Source organism: Drosophila serrata, unplaced genomic scaffold, assembly GCF_035046125.1.
Source record: "Drosophila serrata isolate PLE 108 unplaced genomic scaffold, ASM3504612v1 contig_275, whole genome shotgun sequence".
In the NCBI taxonomy this organism is placed as follows: domain Eukaryota; kingdom Metazoa; phylum Arthropoda; class Insecta; order Diptera; family Drosophilidae; genus Drosophila; species Drosophila serrata.
Window position 1 is genome coordinate 2,786,824 of NW_028257173.1, and position 23,471 is coordinate 2,810,294.

At 40.0% G+C, this 23,471-nt stretch overlaps 1 protein-coding gene across 1 annotated transcript; it reads right to left on the reverse strand.

Moving 5' to 3' along the window:
* Window positions 1-5,043: 5,043 nt before the first annotated feature.
* Window positions 5,044-23,137, reverse strand: BicD (Microtubule-associated protein Bicaudal D). The gene is made up of 7 exons (XM_020953472.2): window positions 21,983-23,137; window positions 9,637-10,002; window positions 8,582-9,573; window positions 8,300-8,517; window positions 7,984-8,238; window positions 7,752-7,926; window positions 5,044-7,354 (listed from the first exon to the last, which is right to left on the reverse strand). Exons 1-7 carry the CDS (start codon window positions 22,220-22,222, stop codon window positions 7,237-7,239), a joined length of 2,364 nt encoding a protein of 787 aa, XP_020809131.2. The 5' UTR covers window positions 22,223-23,137; the 3' UTR covers window positions 5,044-7,236.
* Between the last annotated feature and the right edge of the window lie 334 nt (window positions 23,138-23,471).

The window sequence follows — 23,471 nt, forward strand, 5'->3', positions numbered from 1 at the left end:
ACTTCTGCGGGCCAAGTCTCAGAAATGTGTTGTTTTACAAAGTAACTGATCATACAAACTTACTGGTAATAGATATTTATTGATCGTAGTTACTTACTGTTCATAGATACTTAGTGTTCAGAGTTACTTACTGCTCATAGTTACTGGTCATAGATACTTACTGACTATAGTTACATAATGCTCAAAGATTCTTAGTGTTCCGAGTTAATTACTGGTTATAGATAGTTAAAAAAGAACAAAAACCAAGGGTCAGTATGTTATAGTTTTGATCAATTTTACGGATTTATCACATATTTTTTACTTGCTCAAATTCTCATTATTCCAAAATAAACAGTGAGACCTTTCCTACGCTTCTCAAAAAACCAAATTTTGTTTGCCTTTCTTTAACTCTCTCTTAAAAATAATACTTTCCTCGCATTTACTATCTCTCAAAAACGTGCCCTCCTCTGCGCTTCTCAACCAGTGTACTTAAGCACCGTAGCAAACACAATTATTTTTGTTCTTCTTCTTGAAACTATAAGTTTCTAATAATATTTGAGTTTAAATCCAACCTTTGGCTATTATAAAATCTGTGTTAAATCAAAGTTTCCTATCACAATAACTACTTAATAAAATCCCGCAAAAACAGATGCCAACTCCGTGGCCTTGTTTCTTGTACTCCACCAAGCCTGCAGAGAGACCGTAAGTAACAACTCATTTAACTCCTTTGGGGTTACATGATGATCTTGAGATTAAAGAGGCTGTTTATGTGGGAATATTTAAAGGGAAGTTTGCTTTAGACAAATCATGAAATTAAAGATTATTTGTAAACAGAGAACGGTCTTTTGTATGGCAGCTTTATAATATAGAAGTGCGGTTTTCATAAAACTTTGCACAAAATTCTACATTAATTATATATCAAACTTGATGAAAGTTAAACTGGAAAAGTTTTCAAAGTTAGAAACTGATCATACATAAATACTTACTGGTCTTATAAACTTACTGAATATAGTTACTTACTGATCATAGATACTTACTGATCATAGTTAATTACTGATCATAGTTACTTACAGGTCAAAGATATTAGCTGTTAGCTAAATTAGGTGCAAGTCATTGTTTATAAGTGTTCACAGTTAGTAACTGATCATATATAATTACTGGTAATAGATACTTACTGATCATGGGTATGAAAACATGAAAACGCGAATTGAAATATTTTTATTTGATTGTAGATCTTTCTCTTAATCTTTTTTTTGCCGGTGCTTCCAATTGTGACTCATCCTCACAAGCGGTCGCTTGGGAAAAGCTTTTCTGACGTTTATGAATGAAAATGCACGAAGCATCGAGTATCTACAAATGTGTGTGACTTTAGTGTTCCCGCTTTGCCCCCTCTCAGACTTGGAGGCCTGATTCAGCGTACGATTCCTGGAAAAAGGATATTATCCTGCGCCGGCATTTGTTTTGACATTAATTTCCACTCTCGCAGTGGCCTCGTGCCGTGACTCACTTGCTGCATGTTCAGAATTCCGGAGCAGCTTTCACTTTCCGGGCGGACGAACTCTGACATTCGGGATGCCAATTTCCATGGAATTTGTTAAGTTGCTGATTCACTGTCATTAAAGGGGCTAAAACTACATGTATTGACATAATATATTGAATACTTGATAGTGGAATTACTCATTAGGGGTTAACAGGAGAGATAGGGCTTCTTTTAAGTTTCTCAAACTATTATTTTATATACTTTTCATGAAGTGAAAGCAAGAAATGTTGAATAAAAAGTTTTAATGTTATCGATTCTTTAGAAATGAATTCAAAAATTACAATGAAAAACTTGTACAATTTTCCATGACCCATTAATCAAAAATAAAGTATTCTTTGATATGCTTAATAAGAAAGCAACTTGTTATTTGCAACATTAAATGCAGTAAAGAATGAGAACTAAAACTCCCCAAACCAAAACAACTGATATGTTAAAGTTCGAAATTCCCCGCATATCGTATATATGTACATATGTATATATATTAATCACTTTATCAGAAATCGTAACCCCCCAAAGTCATGCAAGACTCTGCAAAATTTCCAAATTTCCCCTTGTTGGCAACTTTCCCCATGTATGCACATGAGCTAATTCCAAATAAATAGGAATTATGTCAAATGTTAGTATTGAAATTCCACAACAATAAATAAAATCGGAAGTGTGGGTATAAGTAGGACCTAAGTCAACTCACAATGCCTTGATAGCACGAACGAAAAACAACAAGTATTACGCCCAGTTAATGGAGTCCAGACATCGATCAAACAACGATGGAGAAACACTCTTACTCCCTAGAATTCGCCAACCAATTGCAGAGGGTTTTCCATGAAAATCACGCGATACTTGTCCACTCACCGCTTGGTTATATTTCATTGGGAAGGGATATCCCCATCCTTAAAGCCTGACACGTGCTCAGGGAGTTGCCTTCGTGTTCACATGTACACTGGCTATACGACATTATTGATTTTTCCGGTTGTCGGCTCTTTGAACTTCCTGCGACACGTGTCCTTGACGGCGGGAGGCCAACTAACCCTACAATCTGGCTGTCCCCGGTCAATGTGAAGGTGAATAATGCGATTACCTCAGTGGCACAGATTGTACAAAGGTGTGGAAAGTTTCAAATCAAAATTTAAGAACTATCATTTTAGGAACATCAGAAGTTTTTAAACTTAGAACAGTTATTAATTGATACGTATACATATAGTGCTAGTTTCAATATCCTTCTACTTTTTAGTATACTGCGCCTCTGCTTTAAGGACCTTGCCTAGTTTTCGCAGCCATTAAGTCTCGTCTTTCAGTCAAAGTCTGGGTCAAAGACGAATTTAAATGAACATTTGACAGAATTGAAAAATTTATTAGCTTTTCTCAAAATTAACAGTTCTCTTCAAATTGAAAAATGTTCATCAGAATTACATATGTATATGGGTATATACGTCACAAAATATTTATAGCTTAAGAAAACATTGATAAAGAATTCTAAGAATAAAAATGTGTAATATTATTTATATATATATTGAAACTATATCAATACGTAAATAATTTTTCCAAAGAATTTATATTAATTATAATCACTGATGAATTACATAAAAACATCAAGTAGTTGGTGAGTTATTATTAATATTAATAATGCAGAATAATGCCAATAAATTATGAGTTATAGATTCATGAACTTTAAAAAATTACTAACATTTTATTAAAACGATTCTTAAAGTCGTTAATTAATTTCCTTAAAGAGTATGTAAACCTGCGAATCCTTGAAACCTTGCAAGGTCTAGTAGAGTGTGCCGGGTGTGCGTGCAAATCGCTAGTTAACCTCTTTTGGCCTTGGCCAATTCCGGGTATTTGTTGTGAAATAACCTGGCCTGAGGCTTACCGGGTTTATTTGGGAGTGAGAGAGGGCAAGAAACATTTAAAAGATTTAATTTTCAACTATAGGCCGTCCTTTATTGCGACTTAATAACAGTTAATGTGAAGAATGTTAAAAATCGTCTAGTTTCATTTATAATTTGGCATACTTTAATGTGGTTTTTGATTATAACATACCTAGGAATAGCTGCCCCTATATTTTTATAACGATTGCTATAATGTTAAATATTAAAGCCTATAATGGAACCGAACTGTACCATCATTTATAATAATCCTATTAATATTATTTTAATTCTTTGAATAATAATCGGTTCAAATGCATACTCCATCATGTTCATAATACTAATTAAATTTGTAGGAAATAGCTTACAACTATTCTCCTTCTAAAATTTAAAAACTTTAAGCACTTAATTTTTATAACGATTGATAAAATGTTAAATATCAAAGCCTATAATAGAACCGCACTGTACCATCATTTATAATAAGCCCATTAATATTGTTTTAAATCTTTGAATAAAAATCTAATCTGTGTTCAAATGCATACTCTATCAAGTTCTTAGCTTACAACTATTCTCCTTCTAAAATTTAAAAACTTTAAGCACTTAATGCTCAAAAACACGGGATTTCATTTTCCTCCTTTTGTCCTAAACAGTAAAAAAAATCCCTGCAGCAAAAGAATGGGCAAATTGCTCGGCAATGCCGCGTACATGGAAGTGTTCTGAACAGCAAATTTTATTACGAAAATCCGAAGCTAAGCTACAAAGTTACTTAACCAAGAAATTTTGAAAGTGGCTGACTCGGGCAACGTCGTCGGCTTCAGCACCGGCACCGCCGCCCGTCCCCGCCCATACGTGTTCCCGGCCGAGACCAAGATCCCGCGGGGCGGAGGGGGCGACGGATGACAAGCGCACGACCGTGCGTCAAACCGCCGGACAACCCGTCGTTGACCGGCGGAAGGCAGCGGAAAGCCGAACCGAACGTGTTGCCACAGCAATGCCAGGCAGAATTACTGGGAAACAAAGTGTGACGGAGGGTCGGCACTGAGCAGATCTGATAAACAGATATGGCTATCTATATATCGATCGATGCACAGAACAATCACAGAATACACTTCCAACCCAAGAGTTCGCGATGCGCTATTTATACTTACCAGTCGTGGAATACGTACTTGGGAATCACAAGAGCACAACCGATGCAGTGCGCCAGTCACTGGCCACTGCTGGGGGTGGGTTTTGTTTTGTGTAAAGTCTGGGAACAGGATAGCTGAAAATACCTGTTAAACGCTTGTTAAAAATTTTAAAAATATGCCAAAAGTTGTAAAATAATTTTAAAAAAATTGAAAAATGAAAAAAATGATTTTAAAATGTATATAAATTATTATTTTTCCCACCGGGGTTCGAACCACCGTCCTTTGGTTACAAAATGAAGTGAGTGGCAGCGCTAACTCACAGAAGCTGCCTTGTATGAGTGTCAGAGCAGCGAGCATTTGACAAGGTCAGATTTAAATATTGAGCTCTTTAGAGAAGTATTATTTATTAAAGCAAAAAGAGAAATTTTAAATGTAAATAATAAAATGAATAGCACTTTACAAATATATAAGTAAGTGGAAGTCCAAAATAAAAAAAATTTAACTCAATAGGCACCAAATGTATTACAACCCCAGGTCATATTTGCTAATTTCTTTATTTTTCACATATTTTGCAATAAGTATTTTTTGTATAATTTATATTCCTCTCTGGGTTTATCCCTTGCACACTCTGTTGCATTTTTCATATGTCCACAGTTACCACATGCAAAGTTAATGCAGTTTGCCGGCAAATTATCGTAAAACTTACATTAAATATCCTTCAAATCTTAAATTCAATTGCTTTTTCTCTTTGTCATATTTATTTTTATATTATTAATTTTTTGGGAAATAGAAAACTATTTATTTGTTCTTGTCTTTTACTTTTCTCTGTTCTGCGGTTATCAATAGTCTCTCTAATTGAAGTTATTCTCTTGAGTTATTTATACGATTTATGTATGTAGTTTGCATATTGGCTAATCAATACTTTGGCCAGTTGGATCGATATCGATGTATGAGTTATATGTGATTTCTCGGACTTTTGCTTGGACACGAAACTTAAGGTGAAGTGCATCTTGTTCGTTCGTTATTGGTTCAGTGAGTTGCGTAAATAGACTTTGTATTTTTGTTCGTTCGCAAAAAGGGACGGTAAAAATTACAATAAAATCATTTTGAAATATGTATGCAATTTGTTTTGTTCGCTTTGTTTCTCTCGCCACCATATATGTATCTACTAACTGCCATATTTATGTATATATAAATATATTTACAATTGTTTAGAGCTGTTCGTTCTCCATTAAATAATTGCTATAGGCAACTCCAAGGAGTTTATCTGTGAATGCATGAATGGACGTTGTGGTTGTGTGTGTGTGTGTGTGTGTCTGTGTTTATTAAATATAAATTCAATTTAATGGCTCGGTAATTTACACAATATACGATCTTGTATACATATATAAAATTTCATGTAGAACATCGATCGATCTCTCCCGATTGACAACGAAAACATCGAAAACACAAAAAGAAGCAACAAAGATAGTTAGTTTCTGTTTCTTGGATGGGTTCGGGGTTGAGTAATTAAAGTACTACTACAGAAAGTGCTCTGGCTGCTGTCACTACTTTCGATTCGTGTTCAATTCGCTACATAATAATATCCTCTATTTAAACTTTAACGCGTTGTCTCGTTATTTTGTATTTTGTTGGCTAAGCTGCTTGGTTAGTTAGTTCTTATTTAAACAATACATCGTCTTAAGGCTGTTTGACTTCGACAGGCAAACCATAATAATTGAGTGTGTTGCTGAGGGTGTCTTCAGCAACTTCTTAAATAATAAAGAAATAAAAACAAATCAGCATTTACTGGCTAATATTTTTGTATTTTTTTTTTTGCAATTTATTAATTGAATTAAATAATAATGCACAAATCATAAGGTATGTCTGCATAATTAACGCTAAATAATCCACAAAAAACTAAGTTTTTCTTCATTGCAAATAATAATTAATTTCCTACAACTTCTTCATTTGAGGACGGTCACAATACCGCTCGATAAATACAAAAATCTTTATCATCGTCATTCAGAATCGTCTTTGAGACGAGTAGCCTGGTTGTTGCTACTCTTAGTTCAATGGCTGAAGACCATCGGTTACATACATATAGGTTATATTACGACCCAGATCGGCCTCTGGTTCTTTACGTACATTAACGGTCTTGGGCCTTGTGAAAATACTCTCGGTTATCGGGGCAGGCAGGCCAATTAATACGTGGTTCAGTTGCCAATATCATCAATATCATGCTAGTTTAACATCTCAACTTATTTATCGTTTTTAGGTTTGTCAATTTTATCGCTTGCGCACAGCGTTGATAACAAAAATCGAAACAATCAACGCGAAAGTTAACAAAACTTGAATCGAACCAAACGTAAGACGTATTTAAAATGCACGTCATTTGAATATATAGAAAAATACAATTCGTTACGTTATCATTTAATCTTTTGCTCCTAATCTTGCCATCTTTTTGTTTAATTAAATTAATTGGACGTTTAAGTAACTAACCGTGTTAATAACCATTCTAATCGGCTTCCTCGTCTAACACAAACCTTTCATCTAACTAAACTTTCAATAAATACAAATACAATACAAACAAACGTAGTTATAGTAGAGCTGGATAGTTGGATAGAGCCTGGACATGTAGGATATCGCGTGTATCTCCCTCTTTCGCTCCGCAGGAACTCCAACGAATTTACAACTTAAGCAAAGTATAAACCAAAGCTAAAAGTTTACGCTGCACGCTGATCTTATGTTAGAAGGGATTGGTGTTTCCGCTCGCTGGATTCCTGCTCGAAGGACGCGTACTGAACGAGGACTTGCCGCTAGTGCCCCGCTGGGCGGGCATAGGGCGACGCACGTGACGCATTTCACTGTTTTAAAGGGGGAATTGAAATATTTGTTAGTCGTGGATAAGGAAATTTTAAGTTTTTCGATCAAATTTGGTCAGTGAATACTTTAAACAAAACAAATTTGATCGAGTTAACTCAGATTTATAAATTTCCAATGATTAATCAGCGCAATCAGCGGGATTTTTATTATTTAGTTAGGCGGATTCCAGCAGCAGGTTAGCGCATGCAAACTCATTTGGCAGGCATATATGCAGGTGCTTACCGATCGCTGGAGTCTCTGAGGGTTTGGGGGTATAACAGGGGAGATGAGAAGAGGAACTAAATGGTGCGGTAGGGATGTGAAAGTGTATGTTTTTGTTTGGGGAAGGGAGGGATTCTTGATGGTGCAGCTGACTTTTAACGACCCAAGTGCACCCACCGATCCATTTCCATCTCCTCGAGACGCTGGGTGAGGGCCAGCTTTTGCTGGACAGCCAAGCGTAGCAGCTGGTTGAGCGTTTTCTTCTCCTCCTCGGCAGCCTCCAGCTGGCGATTGAGATCATCCACCTGAGTAACGTACTCCTCGCAGCGAGCGGCAAACATGGCACGCAGACCTACGAATAATTAATCATTTTAAATGTAATTCGCACGAATAGACACCTTCCACTTACTGGAGAAGGTGGCCGCATCTTCCTTGAGCAGTCTAAGCTCATTACGCAGCTTGGACATGGTATCGCTGACGATAATCTTCTCGTTCTCGTACTTGGACTTGAGATTGGTGAGAGCCACCTCGGCGGTTTGCTTGTTTGACTTGAGCACGTTGCGCAGCGTTCCGATTTGCTCGCGCTTTACGGACAGCAGGCTCTTCAACTTGACTATCTGCTCCTGCAGCTCCTCCATCTCCTCGGTGTTGACCTTCTCCAAGGCTGCAATTGGATTTAAATGTGATATTAAATAATAAACAATAAGTAATCGTAAATTACTTACCATCGCCACCCTCGGAGCGCACTTTGTGCTTGTTCATATCTATGGTATGCTCCACGGCTGTCTTCAGGTGTTTGATCTGATCGCTGACCGTGTCTACGTACTTCTTGATCTCCACGGAATCTGCCAGGCCCTGCAAATCCTCCACGATCTGTGGCTTGGCAATAAAGACATCAGATTTGAACTGCGATTGGATGGCAGTCAGTGAGTCGTTCTCGAAGCTGTAATGAAACATATAAGTTAAGATCAGAAAAACTTTCATATTCTTTCCGTGAAAAGGCGTACCTCATATCGTCGCTCTTGTGATCCAGCAGGACACGTGTTGGAGTTTCCCCGTTGACTGTGCACACCAGATGGTACAGCTGGGCCAGATCGTCGCTTAGAGCCACCAGAGTACTGCGAGCTGAGCCCAGGCTTTGTCCAGCATTTTGTGAGATGTGGGTTAGGGTCTGCACATCACTCTGTAGATCCAAGGACTTTTGTTCCGTGGCGAGGAGTTTGTTCTTCAGATTGGTCACCTCGTTGCGCAGCGTGGTTGTGGCATCCGTGTAGTTGAGACCCTTCTGCAGCTCGGCAATGTCAGTCTTGAGGCCATCGATTTCCTTGGCGGAAAGCGTGAACCAGTTGGCATACTGCGAAATCAAAGCTCGGAGCTGCTGTTCCAGTTCCTCCTTCTTCTGCTCGCTCTCCTTGCCGCCCTGCTCCTTCACATCGATCTGCTTCTTGAGCTGGACGAGGGCATCCACATGGGCTGCCAAAAGGGCCAGGCGGGACATGAAGTTCTGCAACTCGTTTTGAGACTTGTCCAGGCTCGTCTGTGCCTCACGTAAATTGGCCGTCAGATGGGTCTTCTCACTCTCCATGCTCTCCAGCTGCTTCTCCAGCTTCTTCAGCTCGTTCAGATGGATCTCTGAGAACAGATCGCACTTGGTGCCGTCGGGTGACTTCAGTTCGGTGCTAAGGTCAGCCTCCAGACGCTTGAGTGCCAGGTTCTCCTCCTCGCCATCGGAGTTGTTGCTGGCGTTGTCCTCCATGTTGCTACGTATGCTGTAGGCCAGGTTGCTGATGTGGTACATGGACTCGCGGTTCAGGTGCCCATCCAGCTCCTTTTTCAGCGCATACTTCGCCTCGCGCTCACCCTGCAGAGCCTCAAGCGCCTCCTCCATTTGCTTCTCGGCAATCTTCTTGAGGTTCCCCAGCTCATCGACCTGTTGATTCAGAATCTCAACTTCCTCGGTGAGGCGACGAATCTCATGTTTGGCACCTTCAAATTCCACCTGGAAAATGGTAAAAATGTTAACTCTAAGACCTGGATTGGGATGGATTCTATCCTGACAAACCTGAGAGCTGCGCAGGTTAGAGACCTGCTTTTGCAGCGATATGTTTTCCTCCTCCAGCTCCGAATACTCGCTCAGCATGCGCGTCTCTCGGAACTTCAGGTCCTTCAGCTCGGACTTGAGACGCAGTCGCTCCGCCTCGTTGTCGCTCTTGTCCCGGCCAAAGTCTGAGTTCTCCTGGAGCATTCTGTCGCGCTCGTTGCGCACCCGCTCCAGCTCATGGCGCAGCTGCTTGATCTCATTTTCCAGATCAAAGATCTGCAAATTGAGAGATGTCTCCCTGGCAGCGGACTCATTTAACAGGGCGTCCTCCTGTTCGATGCCCGTCTTGTTGGTCACCTTCTGTGAGGTCTGGAACTTGGTCAGCGCCTGTAATAATCAAACGATACAGAACGTAAAGCACGTGTCAGATGAGGGGCGTGGGAGAAGAGTGCGCTGGGCCAAAGCAAAGTAATCATAAAAGTTTCCTGCCTGCCCACCGCGAATGCCAGCGACTTTATTGCAGCCATTTGCATGTCCCACACAATCACTGGGGAGGGAATCTGGAGGATTGGAGTGGATTGGCACAGGAGGGGCGTTGGCCACTTGGGAGCTCTTCTGCCGCCGGCCTGGTCTGATGCTGATGACGCCCCCTGCCTTTCACTGGCTTTTTATACCCTTGCAGGGTATTATCATTTTAGTCATGAGGTATGCAACACAGTAAAGAAGTCATATTCGACCATATAAAGATATATATTCTTGATCAGTATCAACATCAGCATTTTCGGCATTTCTGCCTATTTCTAGAGATACTAATAAATTATTTATATATTTAATTTTCGTTATATTTTTTAAAATAATATATAAACAAATAATGGGTAACCATTTTAATTATTAATAATCAACTAATTGCTTATTTACAATTTGCATATTACGTATAAGTGAATTTTATATTTTAGTCAAAAGCATACAATTAAGTAAAATAGTAATTTTTTATCATAAAAAGTTTATATATTATTATATCCCTATAGCTAAAATTTTTTTCCACTCGCCCTTTCCCTCTCTCTCTACTACTCTCCATTTCTCTAGCGCTCTGTGCGTTTCTCTAGGCATGCCTCTTTCGCTCGCTCTTTCTCTGCTTAGCTCTAGAGATAGCAAGAGTTACTCTCTCGCTCCCACTTTCTCTGTTCTCTTCACTTGGAGAGTATAAATACAGGCGCTGCTGGCCCGCGCGCCTCAGTCTGTCCGGGGCCCCCCACCTGTTAACATCTAGAGTGATAGTGATAGTGATTAGTGATTCGACCCCAAAAATATGACGTGGCCTATGCAATACATCTGGATAATCAGAAGGATGATCAACTGATGATGATACCAGGGTAACCGTGTGTCCTCTACTGAGGTAAGTCTAAGCCATGACAATTATATCATATATATAGATTGTATAGGAGAGATCAGCTGTGCTAGGTATGCATTTATTTACCAATTAACTTCCTTATTGTCATGGATTCTATTTTGTATTTAGGATATCTAATACGTATGCTTAGTATCAACAGCCTAACTTAATTATAATTTATTCACCCAAATTGATTTCTTAATCTTTAGGATAGTTTCAAAACTACATTTTCATAGTATTATACATTTAGTCAGAAGCTTAAAATGCAGTGAAGGAGTCATTTCTGGCCCTATAAAGTATATATATTCTTGATCAGCATCAACAGCTAAGTCGATCTTGTCATTTCCGGTGCAAAATTAAATTTTCGAAATTTGTTTAAAATTTTCAAAAAATTTTTTTTTTTTTTTAAATGTTAAATTGAGTAATTGAAGTAAGCTTGGCACAATTATCATTCTGAATCCACCTGTAATTATTTATCAGTCCAGTGGGGAAAAATGCATGACGGGCAGCAATGGGCGGGCGAAAGGAGACTCGGACTCGGACTCGTTGGTCTGCAATTATTGGATTTTGTTAATTGCGACTGGCTTTCATTCCCTGACAGTGTTGGAAATCGCATTAAAGACGCAAGAGAGCACATAAAGGTTAACGGTGGCCAGGGACACGCCCAGGATTAAAAGCAGGAGCGCAAAGGTAAACACGAATGCGGGATGTTTATGGGGCCAGGCCAAGCCCTTAACTGGGCGCTGGAGACCGACCACGTCCGTATGGTGGTCATCCAGTGGGAGTGTAGCCGCCCGTGGAAATGGAAAGGTAGAGCAGGGTTAAATGTATGGCTCATATATTTAATCCTGTGGCGGCTTTAATTGAAATCTCAACCCCTAACGTCTCCGCTCATCGCTCGTCAGGCATATTTTGAATGGGGACCATTTGGAGTACGTGCTTCACGAGTGCCACGCTGACGATGATGATCATCATCATCGTAATCGTCATAAAAACTGTGCCTCAAACAAAATTCTCAAGTGGTAGCAAGTGGAATGACCACGTTTCAGGGATTTGGTAAAACGGAAACTGCATCAAGTTCTAGGAGAAACTTTCCTCCTTTTGGCGGTTCTCCCCTAAAAGCCATGTAATTAGCATTGCCTCCTTAACCCCTTTTATTTTGCCAACCTCCTCTACTCCCCTCCTCAACCAACACTCTTTTCATTCCCAGCTTGGTTTTTCTGGCCATATAATTATCGCTGAGCTACGTCAGCCCCTGATGTACTTGTTGTTTTTTGACAATCCCACACCCACAACACAAACCCAGAAGCTTCTACACATCTCTCCTCCTACCTACTTTAAGCCAAGTGCATTTCGTTAATTAGTGTAATCCGAAGAAGAGGAGGGAGGAGGCGGAGGCGGAGGCGGTGGCGGAGAAAGCAAACAAAAGGCCAAGGCGGATCCAAAGAGTCTCGGATGGAATTTCAGTTGCCTAAAGCTGTCACACATTCATGGAACTAAATTGCAAGGCGCCTCTTAAATGAGACTCAACTAGACAACGACCTACAAGAAAGATAAATTAAGGAAGTCGAAAGTTTAATACACTTATTTTTACAGGATATACTTTGTTCAATCGGAGGTGTTACAGAAATCATCAGGGTACTAAAATCCCTCAAAAGGTCTTTTAAAAAATGTAGTAAATTATTTTACATACCAATTTTAGTCTATATATTAAAAGGCATCATCTATATAAAATATATTACAATTTCTGCTTAATCCCAAATAATCTTTATAGAGTTTATATTAGCATCCGTTGTAAACTTTAAACTTAAACTATAATACCCACTGAGGGTAGGGACAGCTTTAGAGATACAAAGAAAATGTTTTCCTGTCCCCGGTTAGTGGAAGATAATTATCAAAGGCTCTGGCAATGCAGGCGGTTTATAAAAGCATTCCTTAGCTTGATGACATTACCAAAGATATGACATTACCATTAGATTTCAGTTTTACTTAATAAAAATGGTTTAATAAAAACTTGTGCAGTCAATCAACAATCATATAATTCTACCTAAATGTGAAGTCATGTCAGTATTTAGTAATAAATAATGCTATCCAATTAGTTCAACTGTAAACACACCTTTTTAATCAAAATTACTTTCTCAAAAGAACATAATAGAATAACCACGTTTTTTGTCACAGTGAACGCCTTTATTTAGTGACGCCATCGAGCGAGCAACAGGCCGCAAACAAATGACGGCATAAACTTTATGCAAATTAGAAAAGATTTTTAATTAACTCGAGCAAATATTAGCACAGTTCACAAGGGCCAGACAAGAGCAGAGCAAAGCCACAGCTACTACTATGTACTTGGTTGGTGGCATAGGCCAGACGCCGCACCGGGTCTGAAGCACTGCCTCTGCCCCTTAATGATAACCGCTCCCATCCTTCCTACCCCCACTTTATATCTGCTGGATTGTTTCACAATCCATGCCATGGCTGGGATTAGAATGCGAGAGATGCCATCTAAATGGTCTAAACACTATGAGAAAGGGGGACGATGTGGGGTAGGTGCATTAGGGCACAGAGAGAAATAGTTTACTCACACCAAATGAAATTTCTTCCTATCAGAAACTTAATTTGTTAATATAAAATATCTCAAACGTTATATACTAAATGAGATTAATTAGTATACCATGTTATGTACGTTTTACATCATTTTTCTAGGTGTAGGAACAGATATGGAGGTGGTACTTCCCCGGACCAGCAGCTGTAGCAGCTGTTGCCATCAGCTATCAGCTAGCCGGATGACTGCAATGAAACTCCTCCTGACCGAGGTGGACCACTAAAAATAGAGCAGATTGCCCACATTATGACGGCGATGAGCAGAATTTTGGAGTGCACACACCAATGTCTCTGAGTGTGTGTGTGTTTGAGTTTGGGGCACTTAGGTGGCCAAACAGCAGCATAAACAAGGGGCGACTATAACAATTTCCTCCTGGTCAGAGAGGAGTTGGGATTGGGTGGTTCAGTGGGTTTGGAATTGGTATGGAGAGTGTGGGTTTGTCTGCTCCCAAACGTTGATAAAGTATGCCATGAATGGCTGAACAGATTGCACAGGGCGACACCACGCCCAGTTCGTTAACTGCTCCTCCTTCTTCCCGGTTCCAGTCCCAGTCCCAGTCCCAGCTTCATTCTCTTGGAACGCATGGAAATTTAAATACAAAACCGCCTGCAAATGCAACAATAAACAAATACACACGGGGCAAAATATGGATTGAAAAATCAATGGAAAACAAAACAAGGAAACTAACTTCGGGAAGCTCAAGTTAATATACTCATGCAGCTTGCTAAATAATTATAAGACTGAATCGGATCGATCGATCATAACTAAGCTTAGAATTATTGACATTTCTTGAAACGATATTTATAGACATTTTTAAATGACAATTTTTGCGACAAATCAAAGCTTCACAAACTCATAACTAAGCCAAACAAATTTATTTTGATTCGGTAGGCAGTCCTATGTTACTTTTTGCTAGGTTAATAAATCTGCATACTCAATTTAAAATTTAAACAAATTTTTGCAAGGATATAAAAATGTGACTCCAAAGTGCATTAGAAATTCTATAAAGAATTCCCTTTGATTCTAAATATATTCTTTCAGTGCACGCTTATTGTAGGCCCTGCAATTTTTAACCCACACACGAACAATAAGAGCCAGAGAACCAGGGAATATGGGGGAAAATGGGAAATGGGAAATGAAAAATGGAGAATCGTCGCATTTGTGGCCATCATGTCAATGCTCGAGCTTGACACTCTCTCTTTCTCTCTGTGAATTTGAAATGTCGCCAAAAACGACAAAGGAAAACGACAATCCGAAAAGCGACTAAAACTGCAGCCGGAAAATTGCAAAGAACCACCGAGAGTGTGTGCGAATGTGCGTTGACGGTGTGGGAATTTTTTGTTTTTTATTTGAGCTGACACAAAAGAACTCAAATTACGCTCTCAACGAAATGCGAATTCGTGAAAAATATGCCAAATGCAGGAACATAAAGGAAACTGCGGGAAATACCCTTTGCTTTTCGCACTCAAAGGATGTGGCAGGAATCTTGTTAAACTTAACCACACCCATGAGTGTGCTAACAATGGATCTGCATTTTAAAAGGACTTTAATGTGGTGTAGTTTGAAGAAGGATAATGAAACAAATTTCCCAAGATTGTGTTGTAATATAAGAATTCAATTATTTCTTTTGGGAAGGTTATATATTTCCTACTTTAAGGAAATATTTATTTGTTTAATGAGAGAGTTAAACCAAGCTCTAAGGGAATAAAATAAATGCTTTCAAAGCTGGTTAATCTATTGAAATATTTAAGTAGTCTGTCTCATTAGCAAAATCCCAAAATGGAATGCTAATGTGAAACACACACGAATCCTTTCACCAGCTCGAGTTTTTCAACTGCGTAATAAGCCACACAAAAACGAATGAACTGAGACTCTCTATATAAAAAACGCTTGCAACCATCAGCAAGATATACGGAATGGACACAGCGGGCCATGCGAAATCCTTGAGCGAGAACGCCACTATAAAAAGAGAAATAATAACGATTCCCTCCAGCTGCGAATGCTGTGCGATGTCTGTGGATGGGTTGCATAATGCACCACCGCGCATCCATTCCGTGTCCTGTGCAAATATCCCGAGCACATTTAACAGGCAATAGTCAGGAACACATGCAGTGCCATGAAATGGATATTCCTCGGATGCGCATCCCAGAAAGAACGTGTTAAGAGCCAGCTTCCCTCTCCCCATTTCTGGCAGAGTTCCAATCCCGGCCAATTGGCGAAGCAGGGCCAAAAAGTTTACGCAAATAAATTGCACCGTCATTATGCAGGACAATCGCCGGGTCTCCAACCTCTGGGTCCTCTGCTGGAAAACTGCAATTGTCACAACAGTTGCCATCCTCCTCAGCCGCGCATCCTTGCCCAGATTTTTCGCTCATCATCGTCACAAGTCTGTGTACTTTACATTTTCATTGCTTGCAATTCATTGGGGAAAACTGGGCGTGCCAAGGGGGGGAGAGATGGCTTCAGTTGGCGGGAAATACTACACTTTTCCCCCACCAACCATTTCCTTACGGCCGAGACAGACAAACAAAAACAGTGCCTGCACTTGGAGCAAAAGTCTGTGGGATATATGGAAAACATTTCAGTACTATTTTAAAATATAAATTTCTATCCAAAATGCATAGCTACTTGTATTCCCAGTGTATCTGAGCCGAAACCGTAGACGGAAACATGTTTTGTCAGTGCTCAAGCGCCACATTTAACCCTTTGCCAACTTAACCCGCCCATGGCCCCCATTGCGGCTGTTGCAGTTGCTCCTGCTCCTGCTCCTGGCTTCTGGCTCCTGCTCCTCCTATTGCTCCTGCTGCCAGTTTGATTGCCGTAGAATTGCAATTTGCGCCAAAAGAACACAACATCAGTGTCAAATCATTATAATTTTTTCCTTCTCGTCGGTTGGGTTTTATTTTCCCTGTTGCTCCTCCTGCTCTACATCCTTTATCCTGTGGCTTTCATGTTGCTGCTGTTATTCTAATTGTTATTGTCTGGCATGGATTCGGCAAGGATAAACATTTGGCAGGATGTACAAGGACAGTAAATTGAGAGAAGGAAGGAATTCCAACCGAGAGTTTTTAGGGGATTTAGATATAGACTTTGGATTAATGGATAATTATAGAAGGGTTTAATTATAAGTCTTTCAATATATAAATTGCGGATTTTGTTATATATCTATCTTTCCAACATTTTAAAATGTATTAAAAATAGTTCTTCTTTGAGGTCAAGATTTAATTATAAAAAATGCTTGAACTTCAAAGCCAATAACAAATTGTGAAACTTTCATTCATTTTCCAACTTTTCCTTACATTTTTAATAGCTTTGCTGTCGTATATTAAATGCCACACAGCCAGGACAAATAACGTAATTAATTATTAAATTTTGTGTTAAAAACTTTTGTGGGGGGGCGAAAAGTAGCAAAGTCAGGCAACCGCACGGAGCGCACAAAACTACGCTGGACACGGGAATGTTCCTGCCAATGGACGGAATGTCCTTGATGGTGGTGGCGCGATGCGATGCGATGCAATGTAAGCCATAAAATATGGCGCTCACCCGCACCCGCACCCGAAACCGAAGCCCACAGGACATGGCATATATATTGGGGCGTACAAGTGTTGGGCACTGCGTCCATCGTACGTTTTATGGCCCTTGTTTTGGGCCCTTTTAATTGCCGCAGTTACAATCGTCCGAACAACAACGTGTTTTCCTCTACCCCTCGACTATGCTGTTGCACTAACTCTGATTCAGCTAACTGAATAAATTGCCAAATGTGGCTGACAGTTCGCAGGATTCCCATGCCGTCCCTCTCTGACATCCCAAAAACTGGGTAAATATTTGTTTTGCGGTCCTGCAGCTGCCAATTTGCAGTTACAGTGATGGTTCCGAAATTAGCAGTTACAGGATATTCAGGATTTCCCAGCAACCAGAAGCTTTAGTGGTGTCTAGCTAGCAAGCTCAGATTTAACTGTACTCCTTAGGGGTGTGACTAAAATGATCGAAAATATGGGATTACAGTCATTTTAATTAATTGCAAATTAGTTTAAAATTATTTGTTTCAAGTTAATTAATGTTTCCTGACCAAGCTGTAGAGTTTGACTCATTTCTTTATACTAAAAACTCTCTTCTACGGATACTATTTGAAGAGTAGAGATTGGCAAGATTCCACAATAATTATTGGATTAAGTTAATAATCAATCAACCAAAGCAGTAATTGTGTAAAATGTACTGAGACTCCCTAGATCTGACCCTCGACATAATCGAAAGGCTATTGCATTAATGTCAAGTGGATGAAAAATTCTTCGTGCCTTGGGCACTTTGGAAAATATCCGATTAATTTTAGTAAGCTAATTTCACACCATGGCCCGAAGACGGAAACACTGCTCCGCCTTGCTGCCGTCGCCTCTGATTTATGTCACTTCATGGTGGGGTCGCCCACGGCTGATATCTTGATTACAAGTGGAAATATGTCTCCCTGCTCTCACCCCTTTACGCTCTGCAATTTTCCCCCCTGAGTTTCCGAGTTGGAGAGGAAAAATGCCCGCAGTGACGTTGTCGTCGACGTTGCGAAAATTTTTAATTTTAAGCATCCATTAAAAATGTGCAATTGTGTGGGGGTGTGTGAGGGGAAAAAGGGCTGCCTGAGGGGGTGTTGGTTTTCCTCTAGCACTTTTTGTGTTCTCGTAAAAGTTCAGTTGAGTTCAAATCCAACAAGCTGGAAACTATCAAGCAAGGTAAGAGTGCACCACCTGTCGTACAATTAATTGGCATGCTTTTTGTTCTATAAGCACAGAGATTCATGAATGTTTCTGAATAAAAAGGGAAGGTGTTTCTGGTGCTGATGTTAATGCCCCCTGTTTCATGACAGATCTTTTCACCTGCATAATTATGACATATTTTATACTCAGGCAAAAACATACATTTAATTTACTTTCGTTCATTGTTTTTTAATTAAAGAGCCTTTGCTTTTCTGTTCTTTAAACTTGGACAACAAATGGATTACCCGCAGTTGGTATATAAACATTGTTAAAGTCTTGATATTATATAAATTCTAAGAAAATAATATAGAATGGTTTCTTGTCTTAAAATTAGATAGAGAATTTTCAGATACAATGTCAAAAAAAGAAAAAAAAAATACAACTTGTTCAATAAGAAGTCACCTCAATCTTTTGTTTCTGATCGTAAGAGATATTCAAGTTTAAGTTAAATATAACATATCAAAAAAAAAACATCATAAGTGCGCTTGGAAAACTCAATTTTTATTTCCTATTTTTGAATTTTCCACTAAACAAAGGGCGGCTCTCTTTCTTGTTCCCAAATAGCACCGAGTGGACTACATCCAGATCCACTTGGACGTCGGACGATTGGGTATTGATGAGTACACAATGCATCGGCTGACCATCAAAGTTGCGACGATGATGCTTGCTCACGGCCTTTTTAGCATCCTCCAGGGACTTGTAGATAACTTCGGCAGTGCCGGGACGAATCACTTTAGCTTGCTCCAACGGCCCAATTTCAGAGAAGACCTCGTGAATATCAGAAGTGGTCACGTATGGATCCAGATTGCTGACCAGCAGGCGAAAACCCAGTTTATTCATTGACTGGCGGCGACTATCAATAGGATTGTCATCAGTGGGTTTCAGAATTTTTAGTGGCCCGTGATCCTTGCGATATTGTGCCTTCTTCGGAGGAGAAGGAGAAGCAGGGGACTTTGTCGAGTCGTCATCCGTGTCCAAATTGATGAAGATTGTTGGTGATTGTGGTTTCTTCTTCTTCCTTTTTACGCCCGATTGGAGGGCACGAATGACCTCCTCATCCTCCAGTTCCTGCATATTGTCAAGGTCAACATAGCCACTGTGGTATTTATACGGGCGACGCGGGAGCCACGAAGTGTCGGCTTCCCAAGCAGCCTTATATTTTCCCCTGTTCATGGTGCGGCTCCTGCCATAATACTTCTGTCGCTGCGGTGCAGGCCTCCATTTGATACTCCTGGCTTCTTTTACCGATGACGACGAGGACGACGACGACAGTCGCCGCTTCCTCTGGTTAGAGGGGCTGGGAGCGTCGTTTCTTTTTCGCGGTGTTTTCTGGTGGTTCCTATTACGGTGATCAATGTAGTCTGCCGACTTGTTGGTGACATCGCGAGCAAAGTCCGGATCGCGCCTTCTACGCAGCTCAATGATCTCGTCCAGACTCAAATTTTCGTCCATTATTACAAAAAATATTTTCTAATTCAATATTTTGACGCCGATGGAGGACAGGAAATAAAGCATGGCAATCGAAGCCAAGTTAACTTTATCCGATACATCTATCGTCGATACTATCGATAGCTTGCGGTGTGGTGAATATGTATCAAGTTCCTTTCCCAGATTCCTACACAAACCCAAACTTTTGAATAGTTAAGTAACTTGGAAAAACATATGATGGCTGAAGATGGTAGTTTGATATGATAATACGTAAAAAAAAAAAAAATAAGAAACAGACTAAATTAAGCGAATATTTATTGAAGAATTTTAGAGTATCAACTCTTTTCTTTGTATTATTCCTTAATAATGCAAATTTGCATACAATTAAGTTCTAGTAAAGACAGACCCTTAAATAAAAGCAGCATATATGTATATATCTTCAGTAATTACAACAATTCCATGTACGATTTTTAGCAACAATGTACATATGTATTTTGCATTCTATTTACTAAAATAGAAATGTTGAAACATTTCCACCAACTTGCTTTATTAACCGTTTTTACCTCTTTCCCCTTAAGCACCAATCTGGCCTAAACCAACTTTTGTTTTAGCAACCGCTTTAATTACCAGAATAACAAAGCCAAAAAATAAAGTTGGGAAAAGGCCACAAATAAAAAGGAAAGAGAAAAACAAAACAGACAGCAGAGGAATGATAATAGACGGCAGAATGATTATTGTTTGTTTCCCCCATTTGATTTTCACTGCCGCAAAAAAAGGACGAAACTTTTCCCCTTTGCCTGGCAATGCAGTTCTAGTCCTGTAATCCGCTGCCGGTGAAAATTCCAGCGGAAATACCTTCCGATGGCGAAGACTAATTGGAAAGGAAGGCTGGTTGAATGGGAAGTGGAAGCAGGACACAGGTGCAACGTGAAATGACAAAAATGGATTGACCGTGTTGACAGGGACTAACAAAAAGTTCCAGTGGCTTTTTAAGCTTCCAAAAAATATGCCTAAACCTGAGTTTGAGGCAAATTGAGCGAGATCGTTCGGAGCAAAGAAAAAAAATATGAAGAACAAAGAGATTGTTGAACAGGGGAGTTTCAGAGTGAGTGCGTTCACTGAGCCGGCTAAGAGTACCGCAAGCCCCTCTTTTACCATATGAATACAGAGGAAATTCAATAAACCAAACCTTAGAATAGCTATTTAACCATCTGATTAAGCCAAACAAAAAAAAAGAAAGGATGATAACGTTGGAGTACTCATGCACTTCGCAAATGAATTATAGGATCGAATCGAGAATCGATCATACTTAAGCTTAAAATATTCGCATTCTTTGAATCCTTGACTTGTGATTCAGGACTTGAAATGGAGACACCTCCACCACCTTAATCTACAAACCCATTCACGGAACACCTGTTCCACTTAGCGAAGCTTCTCTGTGCATATAATACCAGCACGTGACCATATGGTCGATTTCATGATCAGCGAGTTGATCGCAATTATTTCTGCTAGACCAAACACAGACAGAGGCAGAGACACAACAAAAATACAGAGAGAAAGAGAACGGAAGAGGCGTTTAGAGAGAGCGACTGGCCGGCCAACAGGTGAGCGAGTTAATTTGCCAGCAAGACAAATTGATGGCGATTGTGGAAAGGTTTTCTTTGTGTGTGCTCTCACAGGTAAAATAGTGCTGGTCAGTGTGTGTGTGCTAGTTGGGCGAGCAGATAAGCGGCGACTGCTTGGAATCGGATCAGAAACGTAACCACAGTAAAGTCTAGTTGGGAATGTATTAACGAATCGATCCAGCCAAAGTTAAGAAGAAATCGAAGAATGAAGCACCATTATCCATAAAAGTAAATTATGGGTATATTCTACATAATAATATTTGAACATTTTCATTTCAAAACAAATGTGATAATTATTTTGTATAAATGTAATGAGGGATATGGTTTTCTTGTGGATAAAGCCTAAGTAAGACGTTGAGTATTTTAAACATTTTAAGAGAAACTAAGCATTTAAAATAAATCTTTTAAATAAGATACTTTTTCCCGTATGAAACCACATTAAAAGCTCTACTCTCTACATGTTCCATCACAAAATCTAACAGGTGTAACCTTCACACAAACCCTATCGAATTTATGAGCTCTGCAAGTGTACAATTTGATATGGAAAAATTCTGATAAATAAATGGCTTAAACTCACCTCCTGTGTGATATCCAGTTCGTGGCGTGTGTTGTCGTAAAGTGTCTCCAGCTCCTCGCACTTGTGCTGCAGGGCGGACTTTTCCTCCAGCAGGGATAAGCCATATTGGGCGGACTGGGCGCTGGCAGAGGAGACCTGGTCAAGTTCCCGCGTCAGCCGCTCCACCTCCATGCGCAGATCCTGCAGCGTTTGGCTTTGGCCCTCCGATGAGCCACTATCCGGGGCATTGGGAGTGGACATGATGATGGATCACCTGGTGGGGAATTGGGGACTGGGAAGGGAGGATTCCGGAGGCGAATGGACGGTACAGCTGCCCGTGGGCGTGGCAGGTGTTTAACTCTCGTTGTTCCTGTTGTTTTCCTGGGCGGAATCTTGGATTTCTCCTGTGCTTAGCTTCGTAACTTCTCTGGTGTTTTAAAGTTATTTGTTTTGGAGGGAAATCGATAAAATTCCGATAAAAGTTTCTATTGTGTTTTTGTTTATGCCGCCGGACTTGGGGAGTGAGTTTTTTCTTGTTGTTGGGTGTGAAACCCCACTCAACTCCACTCGCGGTGTGGTTCGTTGGTATGCGTGCGTTTCACCTTTTCTCTTTTCAGTGTGTGTGTGTGTGTGTGTGAGTGGGTTCTCTGCTTCCCCTCCTTCTCCCGCAAAATAAAAGCGAAGCAAATGTGTGGGGCACTTAATGACCAATTATCCGTGTGCTTTTAACGGCGAATAATTCAGCACAACTGGCAATATCCAAATGCAAATACCAGCACGCGTGTTGCACTCACTCACACTCGCACTCACTCCCACACGCACAGTGGCGCTAAAAAACAGTTGGCAGCAGAAAATCAGCAGCAGCACAGGAAGTTGTTTCAATTAACTCGAAGGCAGCCAGCGAACAACACAGTCAAAATGACATCACACAATTTCCACTTTCGTGGGAGTTACTGCCCATTTCCACGGGCGCTTTCCCTCCGCTCCTTCTTTGTGAGTGTTTTCGCGTTGCACAAGTGGGGAATGCTTTGGCCTAAACGGTTTCAATTTCCGACGGAGTCCGAATTTCCAAGCAAGTGCAAAAACAAAAATTTAACGTCCGATGTTTTGTGACGGAATCTGCGGCAACAACAACACACAAAAACAGTGTGGCTGCTTCTCGTTTTCCATTTATTAACGAAAATTACCCGGAAAATGGTCGTGTCATTTGGTCACATTTAAATCAAAAACGTAAGCAAACAAAAACGTAACCGTGTTCTGCGTAAAAGAACAAAACGTGTTTTTAAGTAAATTAGGCTATTATAAATTATCTTTGGCAATGTTTGTGAACAAATTTAGTTAACCGTCAAACACATTATTGGAATTCGCCAAAACTCCCGAAAATTAACTATAAGAAAATATGCGAAACCTTGCTACTAAGTTAATACACTCTTAAAACATACGCTTTTTGCCACATCTATTTCAAACAATTTATTTTGGCACAATTTTTAAAGAAGTTTAAAATCTTTCG